The 17,045-nt window shown below is 68.6% G+C and overlaps 2 protein-coding genes across 2 annotated transcripts; one reads left to right on the top strand and one right to left on the bottom strand.

Annotated features, from left to right (window-relative positions):
* Positions 1-351: 351 nt before the first annotated feature.
* On the bottom strand, positions 352-3,702 carry IDH2 (isocitrate dehydrogenase (NADP(+)) 2). Its single transcript, XM_048956116.1, has 11 exons — positions 3,557-3,702; positions 2,795-2,886; positions 2,462-2,627; positions 2,108-2,268; positions 1,894-2,037; positions 1,662-1,798; positions 1,420-1,571; positions 1,237-1,349; positions 1,064-1,161; positions 871-963; positions 352-717 (listed from the first exon to the last, which is right to left on the bottom strand). The coding sequence occupies exons 1-11, from the start codon at positions 3,669-3,671 to the stop codon at positions 630-632; spliced, it is 1,359 nt and encodes a 452-aa protein (XP_048812073.1). The 5' UTR covers positions 3,672-3,702; the 3' UTR covers positions 352-629.
* A 4,677-nt stretch (positions 3,703-8,379) lies between these two features.
* On the top strand, positions 8,380-16,512 carry SEMA4B (semaphorin 4B). The gene is given in 19 exon segments (XM_048955724.1): positions 8,380-8,651; positions 8,654-8,766; positions 8,768-8,924; positions 8,927-9,223; positions 9,331-9,408; positions 9,411-9,518; positions 11,897-12,057; positions 12,328-12,390; positions 12,473-12,571; positions 12,645-12,756; positions 12,874-12,990; positions 13,065-13,222; positions 13,622-13,803; positions 13,921-14,071; positions 14,182-14,392; positions 14,479-14,594; positions 14,813-14,976; positions 15,067-15,161; positions 15,242-16,512. Coding segments are annotated over 19 exon segments (3,273 nt in total). The 5' UTR covers positions 8,380-8,506; the 3' UTR covers positions 15,988-16,512.
* The last annotated feature ends 533 nt before the right edge of the window (positions 16,513-17,045 follow it).

Here is a 17,045-nt window from a genome sequence, read left to right as displayed (position 1 = left end):
CGCGTGCTGACCTCACAGCGTGCAACCCGTCACCACCCTGCCTGCTGTCCCTGCACCTGGAGCCTCCCACCGTGGCTCAGCAACTCCTCCAGCCCAGCCCCCCCCAGCACAGCCCCCCGTGCCCACCCACATCCCCACATCTACCTCTGTCCCGTTACCAAAAAGCACCGCACCCCGCGCCACGCTGTGCCGGAGAGCCGTTGGGGTGCAGCCCGCGCTGCGTCTGCAGAGCGGTTGGCCCCCCGTGCAAAGCCCTACTGTGTTTATTTTTGTCTATCTCCTCGGTTGGAAGAGTTGTTCAGCAATAATTCTAAATAAATGAATTTAAATTCTTTAGCTGCTGCTGCCTGCTGTGCCAGGAGTGCATGGACCCCCCTGCACACCACGGGCCGGGATGTGTTTAATGGCCATTTGGCACCACGAGGTCAGAGGTTACATAAATTACAGCACAGTGAAGGACAGACCCCCCGCACCCCTTCCTACAACCCCCCTAGAAACGCTTTAAAAACACACGTAAGAAAATGGGTTATAAAAATGAGGGAACGTTCCTGAGCCGTGTGGAGGAGCTGCAGGTGCCGCTCGCGGGGTGTTAGCAGTGAGGTAAAGGCGGGCGGCACCTGGGGGGTCCTCTACTTTTTGCCCAGGGCCTTGTCCAGGTTGTTCCTGATGGCATCCAGGAAGTCGGTGGTGTTTACGAAGTGCTCGTTCAGCTTCACGCTGAGGGAGAAGGGCAAGGAATGGGAATCCTGCCCCCCAGCCACGGCCACAGCCACAGCCAGAGCTGCCGCCCGGTGCAGTGCCAGCCCTAAATAGCTGCCTGCTGCCTCCCGGCACGCACTGCCCCCCTCCCCCCCTCCCGCAGCCACGTACTTGGCCAGCCCATGGATGCAGCCCGCCAGGTCCTTCGTCATCGTCCCACTCTCCACGGTCTCAACGCAGACCTTCTCCAGCGTCTGAGCGAACCTGGGGGCAGCGCGCTCAGCAGCAGCCGTGGCCCAGCACGGGTCCCCACGTGCCACACGGGGCAGCCCCGGAGCAACCCCCCCTGCCTCACACCACTCACTTGACCAGCTCCTGGTTGCCGTCCAGCCTGCCCCGGTGCTCCAGCCCGCGCGTCCAGGCAAAGATGCTGGCGATGGGGTTGGTGCTGGTGGGCCGCCCCTGCGGGCAGACAGCCCCCACTCAGCGGTCGCCCCGTGACGCCTCACTCAGGGACCCCTCAGGGCGCTCACCCACCTTCTGGTGCTCCCGGTAGTGCCGTGTGACGGTGCCGTGTGCCGCCTCCGCCTCAATGGTCTTCCCATCGGGGCACACCAGCACCGAGGTCATCAGCCCCAGAGAGCCAAAACCTACGGCGGGACGGGGTCAGGATGGGACGGGAGCAAGGAACCCCACCGGCCCCAAAGCTGCCAGCATCACCTTGGGCCAGGATGTCCGACTGCACGTCCCCGTCGTAGTTCTTGCACGCCCAGATGAAGCCACCCGAGGACTTGAGCACCTGTGCCACCATGTCGTCGATGAGCCGGTGCTCGTACCAGATCTTCAGCTTGTCGAACTCCGTCTTGTAGTGCCTGCAGCAGCGCAGTCAGCGGCACCGTGCCGGCACAGGGTGCCCACCTCGCAGCCCTGCCCGGCCCCATGCCGCCCCGCCTGCTCCATACTTATCAAAGATATCCTGGAAGATGTCCTTGAAGCGCCCGTCGTAGGCCTTCAGGATGGTGTTCTTGGTGCTCATGTAGAGCGGCCACTTCTTCTGGATGGCGTACTGGAAGCAGCTGTGCGCAAAGCCCGAGATGGACTGCAAAGGACACGCGGTGCTACACTCAGTAGGGTCCCCTGGGCTCCCCACCAGCCCCACGGCACCCCGGGACTCCCCCAGCAGCTCCCCGGTACCTCATCCGTGTTGTACATGCCCATGCCCACGCCGCCGCCAGGGAAGTTGAACACCTCCCACTCCTTCGCCCCACTGCCATCCTTCGGCGTGAAGACCATCTTGAAGGTCCCGGACTTGTTCACCACGAAGTCGGTGGCTTTGTACTGCGTGGGGTGGCGTGTGGGTATGGGGCCGGGCAGCAGCAGCCCCCCAGCCCCACAGTGCCATGCTCACCTGGTCACCGTGGGCGTGCCGACCGATGGTGATGGGCTGCGTCCAGCCGGGCACCAGGCGTGGGATGTTCTTGCAGATGATGGGCTCCCGGAACACCGTCCCACCCAGGATGTTCCGGATCGTCCCGTTGGGGCTCTTCCACATCTTCTTCAGTTTGAACTCTGCGAGGTGCAGCAGTGAGGCACGGGGTGCTCAGCCAGCGCCACGCATCGCAGCGCAGCACGGCCCTCCTGGCCCCTCAGCTCCCTTGTGCCGTGAGCAGCTGCCAGAGCCCCGTGCCAGCAGCACAGCGCCCAACTCACAGCCAGCCCTGTGACACTGCGGTCCCGCATCCTCCCCCCAGTCCCTTCCCACCTTCCACCCTGGCCTCGTCGGGCGTGATGGTGGCACACTTGACGGCCACGCTGTACTTCTTGGTGGCCAGCGCCGAGTCGATGGTGACCTGATCATCTGTCTTGTCCCGGTGCGGCAGCCCCAGGTCAAAATACTTCAGCTGCACGTCCACGTTGGGCAGGATCAGCTGAGGGGGGAGGGTCAGAGCAGGGCTGTTCCGGAGCAGCACAGTGCAGCGCTGTACGGCCAAACCCGGCCCCCCTTCCCCCTCCCCCCCGCGTGCCGGAAGCCGCGCAGTGCGCACCACCTGCTTCCTGCGGGCAACGGGGGCCGCTGTGCCCCGCAGCCCCGTACCTTCTCCTTGATGAAGGCCCAGATGATGCGCGTCATCTCATCGCCGTCCATCTCCACCACCGGCTTGGCCACTTTGATCCGCCTGTCGGCATCTGGCGGCAGCACGGCGTCATGGGGCACCGCGTGGGGACGAGCCTCACGTGGGGCCGGGTGCGCTTCAGGTGCAAAGCGCCAGACGGGGCCGGGAGCAGGCTCGGTGCAAGCCTCCATTGGGGCACGATGGGTCGGAGCACAAAGCCCCCACCCGACCCGGGGTACCGGGGCTGAAAGGCTCCGGTCTGGACGCGGGTCGGGGCGCCGGGCGTCGGGGCTCACCTCTCACTGGGGTCCCACCTCTCACTGGGGTCCCACCCGTGGCCCCACCCACGGCCCAGACGAGGTGGGAGCACCGTGAGCTGCACAACCCCACCCGTCTGGGAGCGGCTCCGGGTGCAAACCGCGCTCAGGACGCGGGTGCAACACGAAGGGCAAAACCCCACGCGGGATCGGGACGTGGCCCGGGGCAAACCCTCGGGGCCACGGGGACACGAACGCAGCTGGGTGAGGGCGCAGCCCCCCCCCCCCCCATCCCGTCCTCAATCCGGGTCGTTACGGCCCGCGGGGCGAAGTGCCGGGCGGGGCTGCCTGCACACGGTGTTGGGGCCGGGCCGTGCCGAACCGCTCCGAACCGCGCCGCGTCCCCTCCCCGCACCCCTCCAACCCGCGCCCTCCCCGTCCCAAAGGACGCCCCTCCGCACCCCCCCCCGAGGTCACCGCACTCACAGTGCCGCCGCTGCCCCGAGGGTCCCAGCGCGGTGCAGATGGCGGGGGGCGGGCAGCGGGACAGCCCGGCGGCGCGGCTCAGCGCCGGGACAGCGCGGAGGCAGCGGGCGGCCATGGCGCGGCGCGACGGGGCGGCGGTGGCGGCAGAGAGGGGACGCGGTTCGCTCCGCCCCGGGGCGGCGCGTAAAAGTCTGCGCCCGGCACCCCCGCGTTGGGCCCCGCACGGGACGAGGGGAGGTGGGGGTGTAAGCCGTTGCCGCCCCCATCCCACCGCCCACCCCGTATCCCTGTGGGGTGCATCAGGAGAACCCCCGGGTGGAGATCCTAAGGGCGTAAGCTGACCCGTGGTGCGCAGCGGGGTGCGCTTAATGCGGGCCACGAGCGGTGCCAAGGCGCAAGGTGACCGGGCGGGGATCGGCTGTTAGCGCCGCGTGCTGTGGCCCCCGGGCTACGTTCATCCCCCTCCTGCTCCGCGGAGACACTGGGGGGCTTGGCACAGTCTGGCTGCATACGGTGGTAGGGCACACAGGGTGCAGCGGGCGCGCTGCGTGTCCCCGTGCCCTTGTGGGGGCTGGGAGGGACGTGGCGCCTGCACATCTGGGGACGTGCTGCCAGCCCAGCCCACAGAGGGCACCGAGCTTTCCCTATATAGGAGCGAGCGATCCAACACGTGATGTGGGCACCGCACCAAGCGGGACACAGCGCTGCTGCTCTGCCGAGCTCTGCCCGGACTGAGCCTGGCACGAGGGACGCCGTGCCCCACAGACACCCCGCAGCGAGCCCACGGCCGGGCTGCGCAGGGCGTGGAGGCTTGCTGTCCCTCTGCTCGGGCCAGCGGGAGGCTTTTTTTAGCCACGAAGGCTGGGCAGATCCCACTTTGGGAAGCGGAGCTGAACAACAGGCGGCCCCGAGCAGCGGGGCGGCAGGGAGGAGGCGGGGGGGTGGGGAGGGAGAGGCAGGGCCGGGCACAGTGACGTCCGCTGGCTTTAACATTAACCAGAGCTGCGGACGGCGGGCTGCCAGCTGAGGGGGGCTGCCAGCTGCGGGGGCCACGGCTCCAGTGCAGCGGGGGGGACTCGGGACCCCAACATACCCACTGCAGCTCAGCTGCGCACAGCCACGTGGCCGGCACCGTGGGGCTGCCCCATGGCAGGGTGTTGGCGTCGTGGGAAGGATCTGGGGGCCGCCCCACGGCCGCAGCGCTGCTCCCCCTGCCGCCCTGCGGTCAGTGACCTCGTGGCAGGGACGAGGTCAGGGCAGCGCGGCCCCGCTGGGGAGCGGCCATGTGGCACCGTCCCAGGAAGGACGGCCTCCCAACAAAGGAGAGCATAGTTGGCTGGAGCAGCTCTCCACAGCTGGGTGGCCCCAGCAGGGTCAGCGTGGGCTGCCGAGGGCGGGGGCCACACTCCAGCGCTGCTTGGAGAGCAATGTGTGCCAGGGGAGTCTGACAGCTGTGGTTTGAGGGCCCCAGCAAGGAATAACGGGGCTGGTGGAGGCGTGTGTCATCTGTGCCCCTCCACAGCCCCCACAACATCCCCGCAGCACACCCTGCTGCACCAAAACCTGAGAGCCCACAGTCCAGGAGCAGCCAGGGCCACGCAGGGCAGCACAGCAGCTCCAGGAACATTGTGACAGCGGCACAGCAGCCGGGCTGCCAGGGCTTGGTGGCGCAGCAGGCAGATGGCAGCGCTCCGGGACGTGGCACAGCTGAAAATGTGAATGGAATGGCAAGGATGAGGTGCCCCTGGAGGTGTGGGGCTGAGGCTGGCAGGCTGCATGTGGTGCTTGGCTCCATCAGGGCTGTGCTGTTGCCGCAACTCTGCTCAGGGGCTGTGGGGGCTCAGCACCCAGGATCCCCGTGCTGGGCCACCCCAAGCACCCACTAAGACTCAGGGAGACTCCAGCAGCCCTGCTCACCGGCAGCGCTTGGCCAGCAGCCTCAGGCTGTGCGTGGCTCTGGGCAGACACCAGCAGCCACAGGCTGCCCCAAAGGCCCGGAGCCACGCAGCACCGCCAGGACCTCACGGCAATGCCTGCAGCCCCAAGCACATCCCCGTCGTCCGTGCACCCGCCATACATCGCCAACACCTCTGCCTCTGGGGCTGCCCGAGAGCAGCTCCTCCCTGGAAGCACCCACAGAACCGCTCCCCATTCCCCGCGGCTCTCACGCAGCGCTGCGCGGGGAGCAGCACCGTCCGGGGCCGACGGCACCGCCGCACCGGGACCCCCCTGTCCCGCACAGCCCCCCAGGTCCGCCTTCTCTCCCCGAACCCGAGCCGGGCGGACGGCGGCGGCGCTGCCGGCGGTGTTGAGCCGCGGGGAGGGGCCGGGCGGGGCGGCCCTTTGTTGCAGGCGGCGGGCGGAGCAGACGGAGCCGCCCCGCACCGCCCCGCACCTCTCCGCGCCCCCCGCGGGCGGGGAGCCCCGGAGCCGCCCCGCGCTGCAGGCGGGATCCGCGCCCCGAGCCGGTAAGCGGCGTGCGGGATGCGTGTGTGTGTGTGCAAGGGAGGTGTGCGGGGGGATGCGTATGTGTGTGTGTGTGTATGTGTATGTGTGTGTGCACGCTGCTGGGCGGGCGCTCATGTGCTGCCGTGCAGCGCCTGTGTGCGGACTGGGGGGGGGCGCGTGTGTGTTCGTGCACGGGAGGTGTGTAACGGGGGGTGCGCTTGGATGGGGATCCCCACAGATGCATGTGCACAGCGGCAGCGGCTGCACAGAGCTTGCAAGAGCCGTGGGGGTGACAGAGGGCCTGCGTGTGTGCAGAGGCGTGTGCAATGCGTGCAGGGTGTGCGTGCACACAGCGCGTGGTGCAGGGGCACTCGGGCCGCGTGTGGGGACTGCTGCCCGCAGCAGCGTGGGGCTGCACTCATTGGGGCGCTTCCAGGTGTTTGCAGTGTGGGGCGTGTGCCTCCCGTGAGCGCCGTGCTGTGTTTACATGCGTGTGGGGCTGCGTTCTGCACACTGCCTGCCCCAGGAAGTGCACACACAGCGTTATGGCCGCGTCTGGGGCGGCTGTGAGGAGCTGCGTGTGCTCTGTCACACGTGGGACATACGTGTGCGTCGTGTCCCACCTGTGTGAATGTGTGCAGAGCAGGACGTCTGCATGCTGTGCACACGCTGCGTGTGCAGACACCACACTGATGGCGTTCGGTGCCACAGCAACCACGGGGCTTCGAAGTGGTGGGGGACAGCTGGGGCCACGCAGGTTGTGGGGTCTCAGTGCCTCCGACGTTTGCTCCCGCAGTGCCGTGTCTGCTCTTAGATTCCGGGAGCCCCTCTTCCTGCTGTGCCTGCGGGGGGCCGAGGAGAGCAGCACTGGTTTGGGCTCTGCAGGGCCGAGGGTGGCCAGGGAGGGGTCACACATCCCTGCAGCGGGACCCCCTCCTTCCCGCACCCTGCATGCAGCTCGGAGCCGCCCCATCCCCGCCCCCGAGGGGTGTACGGTGCTCCGGTTCCCAGGCCACACGCGCTGCCGGGTGGGCGCTGGTTCCAAGCGGGGCCTCTCTCTGCTGCCATCCGGGCGCAGCAGAGCAGAGAGGGCCGGCGTGCTGCCGCCAACCCATCCCGCGCGGCCGCGGCTGCGGGCCTGAGGAAGCCCCGTTTCATGGAATGCACGCTTGGGGCCGCCAGCAGAGCAGCTGAGCCGGGAGGATCTGTGCGCGCATCGGCATCGCTCGGTACGGCTGCAGGTGTGCGTGATGCGCGCTCCCGCTCCTCACGCACAGCCGAGGGGGCGGCGCGGGGTCCCGCGGGGCGGCTCCAGGCTGTCTGGCAGCTCCAAGGGGAGCCGAGCCGGGGGTGCGCGCGACATCCCCGGTGACGCGGGGCGGGACGAAGGGCCGCACGTGGGCTGCATCCGAGCCGGCGATGCGCCCGCATCGTGCCCGCAGCAAGCCGGCTGCCGAGCAGGGCCGGAGCACGCAGGGAACAGCAGCGCGGCGCGGCCTCGCGTTGGCTTCCGAGGGAGCGGAGGGCTTCAGCGTGGGAACTCGGTGCGAACACCGCGTCCCCCCCCGCAGCTGACCCCGGGCCGCGGGTTTGGCTCTGCCCAGCCCCGCACCCCGAGCTGTTGCCCCGTCTCCACCGCTGCAGCCGGTGCCGGGCTGACACGGCCGTGTACAGGCAGGGCGGGCAGGCACGCACGCACGCACGCACATGCCCGAGCGGGGGGCGCGGAGCCGCGGGTGCCCCCCGTGCTGGCACGCTGCGTGGGCAGGCGGAGGAGATAAATGGGAGCTCGGCGTAAACAGGCCGGGCTGCCAGCAGCGGGCCGCAGGGCCGTTCCAGCAGCGCTTAAAGGCGCAGGCTCCGGGCTCGCTCCTGCTCCGCTCGCTGCCCTCCCGGGGCTCCCTGCCCCTTTGTCCCCCGGCCCACCCTTCCCGCAGGGCTCGCGCTGTTGCGGGCCGTCGTCCCGGGGCTCCGGGCGCCGCGCTGCGGCGGCCACACGTGGGCGATGCCCGGGTCCGCGGAGCCCCGCGGGGACCCCCACGGTGCCGGGGGACGGCGCTGCGGGGGCAGCGGCAGTGCTCGTACCCCACGCGGCGTGACGCTGCCCCGCTCCGTGACGCAGAACGTGTCCCGTCGGTGGCACTTCCCGGGCAAAGGGTGCTGATAAGGCGGCGGGGTGGAGCCGGCCGGGCCCAGGAAGGGACAGCGAAGCGGCGGGAGCGGGAGGAGAGCCGGGACGCGGAGCGACGCTGCCCCGGCCCTGGGCGCCAGGTACGGCCCCACAGCGGGCAGTGCGGGTGAGCGGGGAGCAGGGACGGCGCGGGACACGGTCCGGGGAGGGTTCGCCCACGGTCCCGCTGGGGGTGGCCGTGGCCCAGGGGTGCGGGACCGGGGCGGCCGAGCGAGCAACGGGGAGATGAACCCCGAGCACGGGGGGGGGGGCGACGAGCCCGGCCCCAGGAGAGCTGCCGAGGAGACCCTTTCCCCTTTCGCCTCGTTGCCATGGCGAAACAAGCAGCTGTCATTAATAACCGATTGCTATGGCAACCGCTGGACGAGCGCGGCGGTTCTCCGGGGGTCTGCATGTGCTTCGGCAAGAGCCCCCCATTCTGGCATAGGCCCGCACGGCTCGGGGCTGGAAGCGGCTCTGCGGTACGGCTCGACCGTACCCCGCACGCACCCAGCCGGGGCCGTGGCAGTCCCCCCGGGGACGGACCGGTGGGGAGGCGGAACGGTGTCCCGCACTGCCGGCTGCTGCCGCGGCGGACACCGCTGCTCGCAAGCTTTAACCGTGGGACGGGCCGGCAGGACCGCTCCAGGGATGCTGTCGTTCTCCGGGCGCAGCAGCGAGCGCCGGGCCGAGCGGAGCCCCGCGGCCGCAACTCGCGGGGCGGCGCAGACGGTGCAAACGCACGGAGGGGCTCGGGAGCAGCGGCGCTCCCCGCACGGCCCCGCTCCGCCAGCGGCCCCGGGACGCGCTGCTGCTGGAAGAGCCGCGCGGGAGCGGCCCCGGCGTGGGGGCTGCCGGTGCGCGGGACGGCCGTGCCCTCCCGGCTGTGGCCAGCTGCTCGGTGGGAGCGGGGCCCGCCTGGGGAAGCTCACGGCACCGGGTGCTGCGGGCGGGGCTCCGCCTGCTCTCTCTCCCCGGTTCGGGTCTCGCCGGGGTGGGAGTGCGGGCTCTGCGGAAGGCGCCCGCGCTCGGTTCGCCCGTCGCCCCGTGCCGGTGGCCGCGCGTGGCGGGCCGGGAGCCCCGCGGGTCGGGGCGGGGCGGTGCCGGGCCGGGGGCGGAGCCGCGCCGTGCCGAGCGCGCCGAGCGCGCCGCTGAGCCCCTTCTCTCCCCGCAGGTCTGCTGTGCCCGGGGCGGCTTCGCGGGACGCGGCGGAGGCCCGGCCCGGCCCGGCTCGGCTCGCCATGGTGCCGCGGCCGGCGCTGCCCGTCCTGGCGCACTCGGTGCTGGCGGCGCTGCTGCTCTCGGCGGCGCAGGAGCCCGTGCCGCGGGTCAGTCTGCCCTATGGTGAGTGTCCGCCATGAGGAGGGGTGGGCTTGGGGCCGCCCGACCCCCCGCGCCCGATGGTCCCCTCGGGGGGCGGGGAGCCCCGACGGCGGGCGCTGCCCCGCGCGTCCCGCGGTACCGCAGACCCGGGGATTGCGGGCTGCCCTCGCCTGCTGGATCGGGGTGCGGGGTACGGGGTGCGGGTTGGCCTCCCTCGACCGTGGGATGGAGCTGGCCCCGCCGCTCCGGCGTGGAAACGCCTTGTGACAGCCCGCGGGGCTCTGAGCCTGCACAACACTCCCAGCCGGCCCGGCAAGCTGGGGCTCGCTGCTCCGTGGGTGCCGGTAGCAGGGAGCAGCAGCCGAGGCGGGTGTTTGTGTCCCTGTGTGCGGGGCTGTGAGGGCGTGGGAGAGGGCAAGCCGGCCGCGGGGGACTGTCCACGTGCTCTGGTTGCACTGCAGCAGCAGGGTTGCTGCCTGCGGGACCCCCACGACCACACGTGCCGGCGCTCTGCACGGGCTCTTGCTACACCCGGCCTTGGGGCTCCGGGTCCTGCTGATTCTGCTCTGTGCTGGTACCAGAGATGGATGGCCCAGGATAAGTGGGGTCCTGGCAGGCACAGCCCCCTCACCCTGCAGGGCCGTTCCTGGCTGCTGCCTGTGGCCGAGTGCCTGCAGTGACATCGGGGGTCAGCATCGGGACGCTGGTGGGGCCGGCTGCCCTGCCTGGCGCTGCAGCTGTGGTGTGGGCGGCCCACAAGTGGTGAGGATCACTTTGCTCCAGGAGGTGGCCAAATCCAGCTGCTGCTGCGAGCAGTGTCTGTCCTGTGCTGCCTCCTGGCTGGGGACGGCTGAGAGGGCGCGGTGGCTTTGGGTCAGGATGGCTCTGGCACAGCAACACTCCCTGGCTCCGTGTGCTGCGGTTCTTTGACGTGGCCGTGGCCTTGCCACGTGCTCCTGGGACCGCCAGCCACAGCCTCGGTGGCACCAGCAGATGTGAGATCTGCTCAGTGGGGTGGGATGGATGGGAGCCATGGGAGGCAGCGGGACAGCCCAGCTCAGCACCGTGCCACACTGTGCCTGCACAAACCAGTTCTGGTCCAGCTCTGCCCTCCTACAGCTGGTGCTTGAGCAGGCGCTGCAGCCTGGGCTCAAAGCTACAGAGGGAACCTCGGTGTCCCGATGGGGATGCACCCTCACCAAAGGAATGGGGGGGGGGGGGGGGATGCAGGCTGGCCGGTGTGCACCCAGCAGTGGCTCCTGCGTGGGGCTCTCTGTTGGCAGGGGGAGGAGCAGGCGAGCTGCTCCCCTTGAGTGGCGGGATGTGCCTCCAGCAGGTTTGTCTGGAAGAAGCAGGTCTTGTCCTAACAGGTCCCCCTGGCAGCCAGCACAGGCTTCAGAGCTCCTGGGCTGGGTGAGCTCTGTGGGGTGCAGGGGCGCCGCTGCCCTTTTGCGCTGCGTCCACTGTGAGTGGCATCACCCTGTGCCAGGGCATGGGACCCCTCGGAGGGATGCAGCCCCCCCAAGTGCGTCCCTGTTCCTCTCTACTACTGCAAGGGAGGCGATGGCTTAGGACAGGCACTGAGCCAAGTGTCCTAGATTGTGCCCATACTGCCAGGGCTGGGGAAGGGCTGTGCCACACAGCCGTGCCTTCTGGGGAGCCCAGAGAGCTTGCAGGCACAGCAGGGCTGGTGCCAGTGGGGGACTGGATTGGGAGTGCCGTGTCCCTGTGGGGCCGTGACAGCATCACTGCTGCACTCCTCGCGGTGACAGCAGGAAGCAGGGAGAGGATCAGGGAGGGTCCTGCCCCAGCAGTACTGCTGGCACCGGGCACGGCTCATGGCAGCTGACACTGGGCAGGGCTTCGGGCAGGTCGGGGCTTCCCAGTGAGCTGTGGGTCAGGGGTGAGGGAGTTGGCAGCGTGAGTAAGCCCGACGTGTCCCGCTGACACAGCTGGGTGCTCTGATTCAGAGGGCTGCTGGCTGAGAGGAAGGGCTTCCGGGACTGGGCCACCCACACGGGACGGCTCTGCCTGCCCTGGCTGGCAGCCACTGCAGCAGCCTGGTGCAGGGAGCTGCTGGGGCATGGCCAGGGAGCTCTGCCCCCAGCTCTGTGGGAAGGGACCCCAGGGCTGAGGAGTGGGGCTGTGAGCCCCCGGGCTGTCCCCAGGGGCCGGGATGCCGTGGCAGTTCAGACTCTGCCCTCTGGCATTATTATGGCCGTGCGTGGTTTGTGGCTGTTCTGAGGTGCGGCAGCCCGGCCCACACTGGCGGCCAGGGCTGGAGGTCGGGTCCTTGTGCAGCATCTGCTTCCTTCTGTGTTTCCCAGACGGCGCAGCGCCGACCTGGTGCTCGTGCCCCGGGTGCTGTGTGGTGCTGATCCCTCGCTGTCCCCCTGCAGACTCAGCTGAGCGTGTGGTGCAGCGCTTCGAGGTGCCCGGCGTCTCCAACTACACAGCGCTGCTGCTGAGCCCGGATGGCGGCACGCTGTACCTGGGTGCACGTGAGGTGCTCTTTGCTGTCAACACCAGCCACTTCCAGCACAGCGTGCTGGCCCACAGGGTGAGCCCACGTGCGTGCTGCCAACACCATGAGTCCACGGAGGGGGCTGGGGACACTGAGCCCAGCTCTGGTGTGGGGTCCTGGTGCGTTCTGCATCCGGTCAGGGCAGCGCAGAGGGAGCTGCACCATCTGTGCGGGCATCGGGTGCTCAGACCCAGTGCTGGGATCTGTCTCGAGTGGGGTCAAGTGGAGCCACTGATGTTGGGACCGTAGAGCGGTGCTGGGGGGTAGGTGGTGATTGGGCTCTCGATGACCATCCCTTCTCTGCAGCTGCCTTGGGGTGCAGATGAGGAGAAGAAGAGGCAGTGCGTGTTCAAGGGCAAGGACCCCCAGGTGAGCCCTGGTGCCTGGGATGTGCTGGGCAGTGCCGGTGCCCGTGTGCAGGGTGGCTGAGCCGTGTCTATCTCCCCTGCAGAGGGACTGTCACAACTACATCAAGATGCTGCTGCAGCTGAACAGCACCCACCTCTACACGTGCGGGACCTGTGCCTTCAGCCCCACCTGCGCCTACATTGTGAGCTGGGGAGAAGATGGTGTGGGAGTGGGGAGCACTGCAGCCTGCAGCTCACAGCCCCTTTCCCTCACAGAACGTGCAGCACTTCTCCCTGGAGCGGGACGGGTTGGGAAGGGTGCTGCTGGAGGACGGGAAGGGACGTTGCCCCTTCGACCCCGAGTACCGCTCCACCGCCGTCATGGTCGGTAAGGCACGCACCTGCAGCTCCGCCAGAACAGTGGGGCTGTGATCCCACACGCAGCCCCCATGAGGAGTGGGGCTGCGGGGCCGGGCCGGGTCCCAGCACAGCCCCTGTTTGGCAGATGGGGAGCTGTATGCTGGGACTGTCAGCAACTTCCAGGGCAACGAGCCCACCATCTACCGCAGCCAGGAGAGCCGCATTTCCCTGAAGACAGAGAACTCCCTCAGCTGGCTGCAGGGTAAGAGCCGGGCCGGCGGGCTGCGGGAGGCCCTGGGACGGAGGTGAGAGATGCTGAGTGTGCTGTTCTCCCAGACCCAGTGTTCGTGGGCTCAGCCTTCCTGCAGGAGAGCCTGCCCGCCGGCAACCCCGACGGCGATGATGACAAGGTCTACTTTTTCTTCAGCGAGACCGGCAAGGAGTTTGACTACTTTGAGAACACCATTGTGTCGCGCATCGCACGCGTGTGCAAGGTGGGTGCAAGGCAGTGGGGTGGGAGGAATGCACCCCTAGAGCGTGGCGAGGACATGGGGCTGCCCTGCGTGTGTATCTCTGCTGGTTCCCAGACACTCTGGGAAGGAACCTGCAGGAGACCCTTCTAGGGCACTTCCAGCTCTGCAGTGCCTTTCCTCACCAACTCTGCCCCTTTGCTGGAGGACACACAGACCTATCCACCTCCTGCACCACATTTCCCTTCTCCTGGGAACGCCTGCGCCTCCCCAAAACTGAGCTGCTCTGTCTGTGATCCTGGTGCAGCAGCATGAGTTGCAGAGCCCTCCACTATTCACCGACATGGGGGGTATCTCGGGGGCTCCCTCCGTGAGGCGGCTGCACTACCGTTGCCCATGCCCTGACCCTCAGTGCCCACACAGGGGGACCAGGGTGGGGAGCGGGTCCTGCAGCGGCGGTGGACGACATTCCTGAAGGCGCAGCTGCTCTGCTCGCACCCCGAGGACGGCTTCCCCTTCAACGTGCTGCAGGATGTCTTTGTGCTCACACCCGGGGAGCAGCACTGGAGGGAGACGCTCTTCTACGGGGTCTTCACGTCGCAATGGTGAGCGCAGGGCCGGAGCAGCAGTGTGGGGCACTTGGGGCAGCGCGGGGGGTCTTGTCCACACTCGGGTTCTCAAAGCCACAGTGCTTGACCCTGCTGTGTGCTGCTCCCTGCCAGGAACAAGGGCGGCCTGGGCAGCTCGGCAGTGTGCGCCTTCCCCATGCACAGCGTGCAGAAGGCCTTCGGTGGGCTCTACAAGGAGGTGAACCGTGAGACGCAGCAGTGGTACACCGACACCAGCCCGGTACCAGAACCGCGGCCAGGCACGGTGCGCGCCTTGGGGTGCTGGTGTGGGAGCGGGACGGGGCGGCCTCATCCTGCCCGGCTCCTGGGAGCACAGCTGCCCGCAGCCCCGGCCAACCCCTGCTCTCTCCACAGTGCATCACCAGCCACACGCGGCACCTGAAGATCAACTCATCCCTGCAGATGCCGGACCGCGTGCTGAACTTTGTCAAAGATCACTTCTTGATGGACAGCCCGGTGCGCAGCCAGCCGCTGCTGCTGCAGAGCCGCCTGCACTACCAGCAGATCGGCGTGCACCGCGTGCAGGGGCTGCGCGGCACCTACGACGTCCTCTTCCTGGGCACGGGTGGGTGCAGCCCGGGGGCTGGGCGGCACGGGGGGGTGGGTGCTGTGCGCCCCCAGCCCTGCTCAGCACAGTCGCTGTGTTTGCAGATGATGGCCGCTTGCACAAGGCAGTGCGTGTGAACCACCGGGTGCACATCATCGAGGAGATCCGCCTCTTCCCCACTGGCCAGCCCGTCCTGCAGTTGCTGCTGGACCATGAACAGGCAGGAGCCGAGCACGGGGGGGGGGGGGGCTGGGGCAGGGGGCGTGGAAGGGGTATGAACCTGCTGGTGGGTTGAGGGTTGTCTTCCCATCTTGCCAGACCTGTACCGTGCTGGAAATTGCAACTCCAAGCCCAGGGCAGGGGATTCAGGCACGTGGGGTCCGTTCCCACTGCAGGCACTGGTGGTGTGACTGACACCGCTGTGCCTTCTCCCCACAGGGCCTGGTCTATGCAGCCTCCTACACGGCGGTGGCTCAGGTGCCCTTCTCCAACTGCAGCCTGTACCGCAGCTGCGGTGAGTGCGTGCTGGCACGGGATCCCTTCTGTGCCTGGAGCCACGGCGCCTGCCGCAGCACTACCCCACACCCCCCGGCGCATCCCCAGTAAGTGCTGCACCCCACCAGTGCTCTGTCTTCCTCAGAGCTGCACTCCCCCCGCAGCCCCCAGACCCCTGATCCCTCTCTCTGCCTCAGGCTGTGGGTGCAGGACATCGAAGGTGCCGAGACAGAGCGGCTCTGCCAACCAACCAACGTGTCCCAGCCCCGGCCCCGCGTCCTGCTGCCTCCAGGTGAGATCCTGCTAGTCCCCCCTACCGCCCACAGCGCCAGGTCCCACAGCCTGGCTGACATCCCTGCTTCTCTCCCGCAGCCTCGGGCAGCCCGTGCCAGCGGATCCAGCTGCCGCCCAATGCGGTGCAGCCGCTGCCGTGCCGGCTGCTCTCCAACCTGGCGTCGCGGCGCTGGCTGCACAACGGGACCCCGGTCAATGCCTCCTACCTGGTGCTGCCCGAGGGGGCCCTCATCCTGGTGGGCAGCCCGGAGCGTGCGGGCACATACGAGTGCTGGTCGCTGGAGGAGGGCTTCCGCAAGCTGATGGCCAGCTACTGCGTGGCTGTGCAGGAGCCCGGCAGGAGGGGCTTCACCGCGCCGGAAACCGTCAGCACCTCGCGGAGCACTTCGGCCGCGGGCAGCATCGCGGCGCGGCTGGACGGCAAGACCTACTGGACCGAGTTCCTGGTGATGTGCGGGCTGTTCGCCGCCGCTGTGCTCGTGCTGATGCTCTTCCTCCTGCACCGCCACTGCGACGGCGTGAAGGCGCTGGTGGAGCCCGGGGACGCCAGCCGGCACCAGAAGACGCCCCGGAAGCCGGTGGAGAGCCTGCCCCTGAACGGCAGCAGCCTGCCCAACACGGCGCCCGAGCACAAGGGCTACCAGGCGCTGCAGGACAACTACATCGTCAGCACCCCCGTGCACGAGCCGCCGGGCGCTACGCGTGCCTTCTCCGAGTCGGAGAAGCGGCCCCTCCACGTGCGGGACAGCTTTGTGGAGGTGTCCCCCGCCTGCCAAAGACCCCGCGTGCGCCTGGGCTCCGAGATCCAGGACTCGGTGGTGTGAGGGGACGGACAGCCTTCGCGCACCACCTCTGCTCTGCTGAGCCTCGCCGGCTGGGATCGGTGTTCGTCTGTGTGTGCATGCCTGGAGCCCGGCCCCGTCGCGCCGCCCACCCTGGTGGGGGGGAGGGTCTTGGGCACCGCCTCGGGATGGGGCCGGCAGAGGGTACCGCACGCCTTGCAGGGGTGGTCGGACTTCTCCCATCCCCGCGCAGGCACAGCCCCGTCTATGCAGAGGGCTGGGGGCGGCCGCAGCCCCCTCGAGCCCCGACTCACTGTGACATCCTGCTGGGGGCCCGGAGCTTCGTGTGCGGCCGGGCGGTGCTGGTGCGTGGTGGCCACGTGGATGTGGTGTGTGTCTGTGCTTGGTTCGTTTTTAATACGTTGAAAATGTGAATTGTGTCCTGGGGAGGGAGCAGACAGCGGTGCTCACCCTGTGCCGGGGTGGAGCGCTGTGCTGCGCATCTCGTGTCCCCGATGTGCGTGTGCAGAAACGTCTGTGGTTTTTATCTAAAGTCCAGGTGTTTCCTTTGTACACGTGTGTGCTGCTGTGGCTACAGGTGTGGAACTGGGGCCTCTTCCTGGAGCCAGGCCCATCGCATTGGCTCCACGGATGTGTGTGGGGCAGGCACGATGGTGCGTGGGGCTGCTGCGTGAGGCTGTGCCAGCACACAGCTCCAGAACAGGATCCCCGTGACCCCGCTGTAGGGTGCTGCAGGGCTACAGCAGTGCTTTGCTGTTTTGAGGCCCCGCTTGCACGATGTGGGGAAGCAGCTCTAGAGCGAGGCACTGTGCTTCTTATCTGCCTGCTGCCTGGGAAGCAGTGAGCTCCGCACCACGCCAGCATGCTGGGGCAGGCTTCCTTGGGACCCGCACTGGCTCACTCCCGCCAGGACAGTGTTCCCCACTTCCTGCCCAGCCTGTTCTGGGACATCAAAAAAGCCACCGGAGGCGTCGGCTGGTGCCGTGCCAGCAGACACGGCCCGCAGGCTGTGGCAGGCAGATAGCATCATCGCTGCAGGGCAGCGAGCTGGAAGGGCCCGCATCGCTGGGAGCAAGCAG

The sequence above is a fragment of the Lagopus muta genome, chromosome 10, assembly GCF_023343835.1.
Source record: "Lagopus muta isolate bLagMut1 chromosome 10, bLagMut1 primary, whole genome shotgun sequence".
NCBI classification, from domain to species: Eukaryota; Metazoa; Chordata; class Aves; order Galliformes; family Phasianidae; genus Lagopus; species Lagopus muta.
The sequence above is the reverse complement of the archived record's forward strand: the minus strand, read 5'-3'. Positions and strand labels throughout refer to the sequence as shown.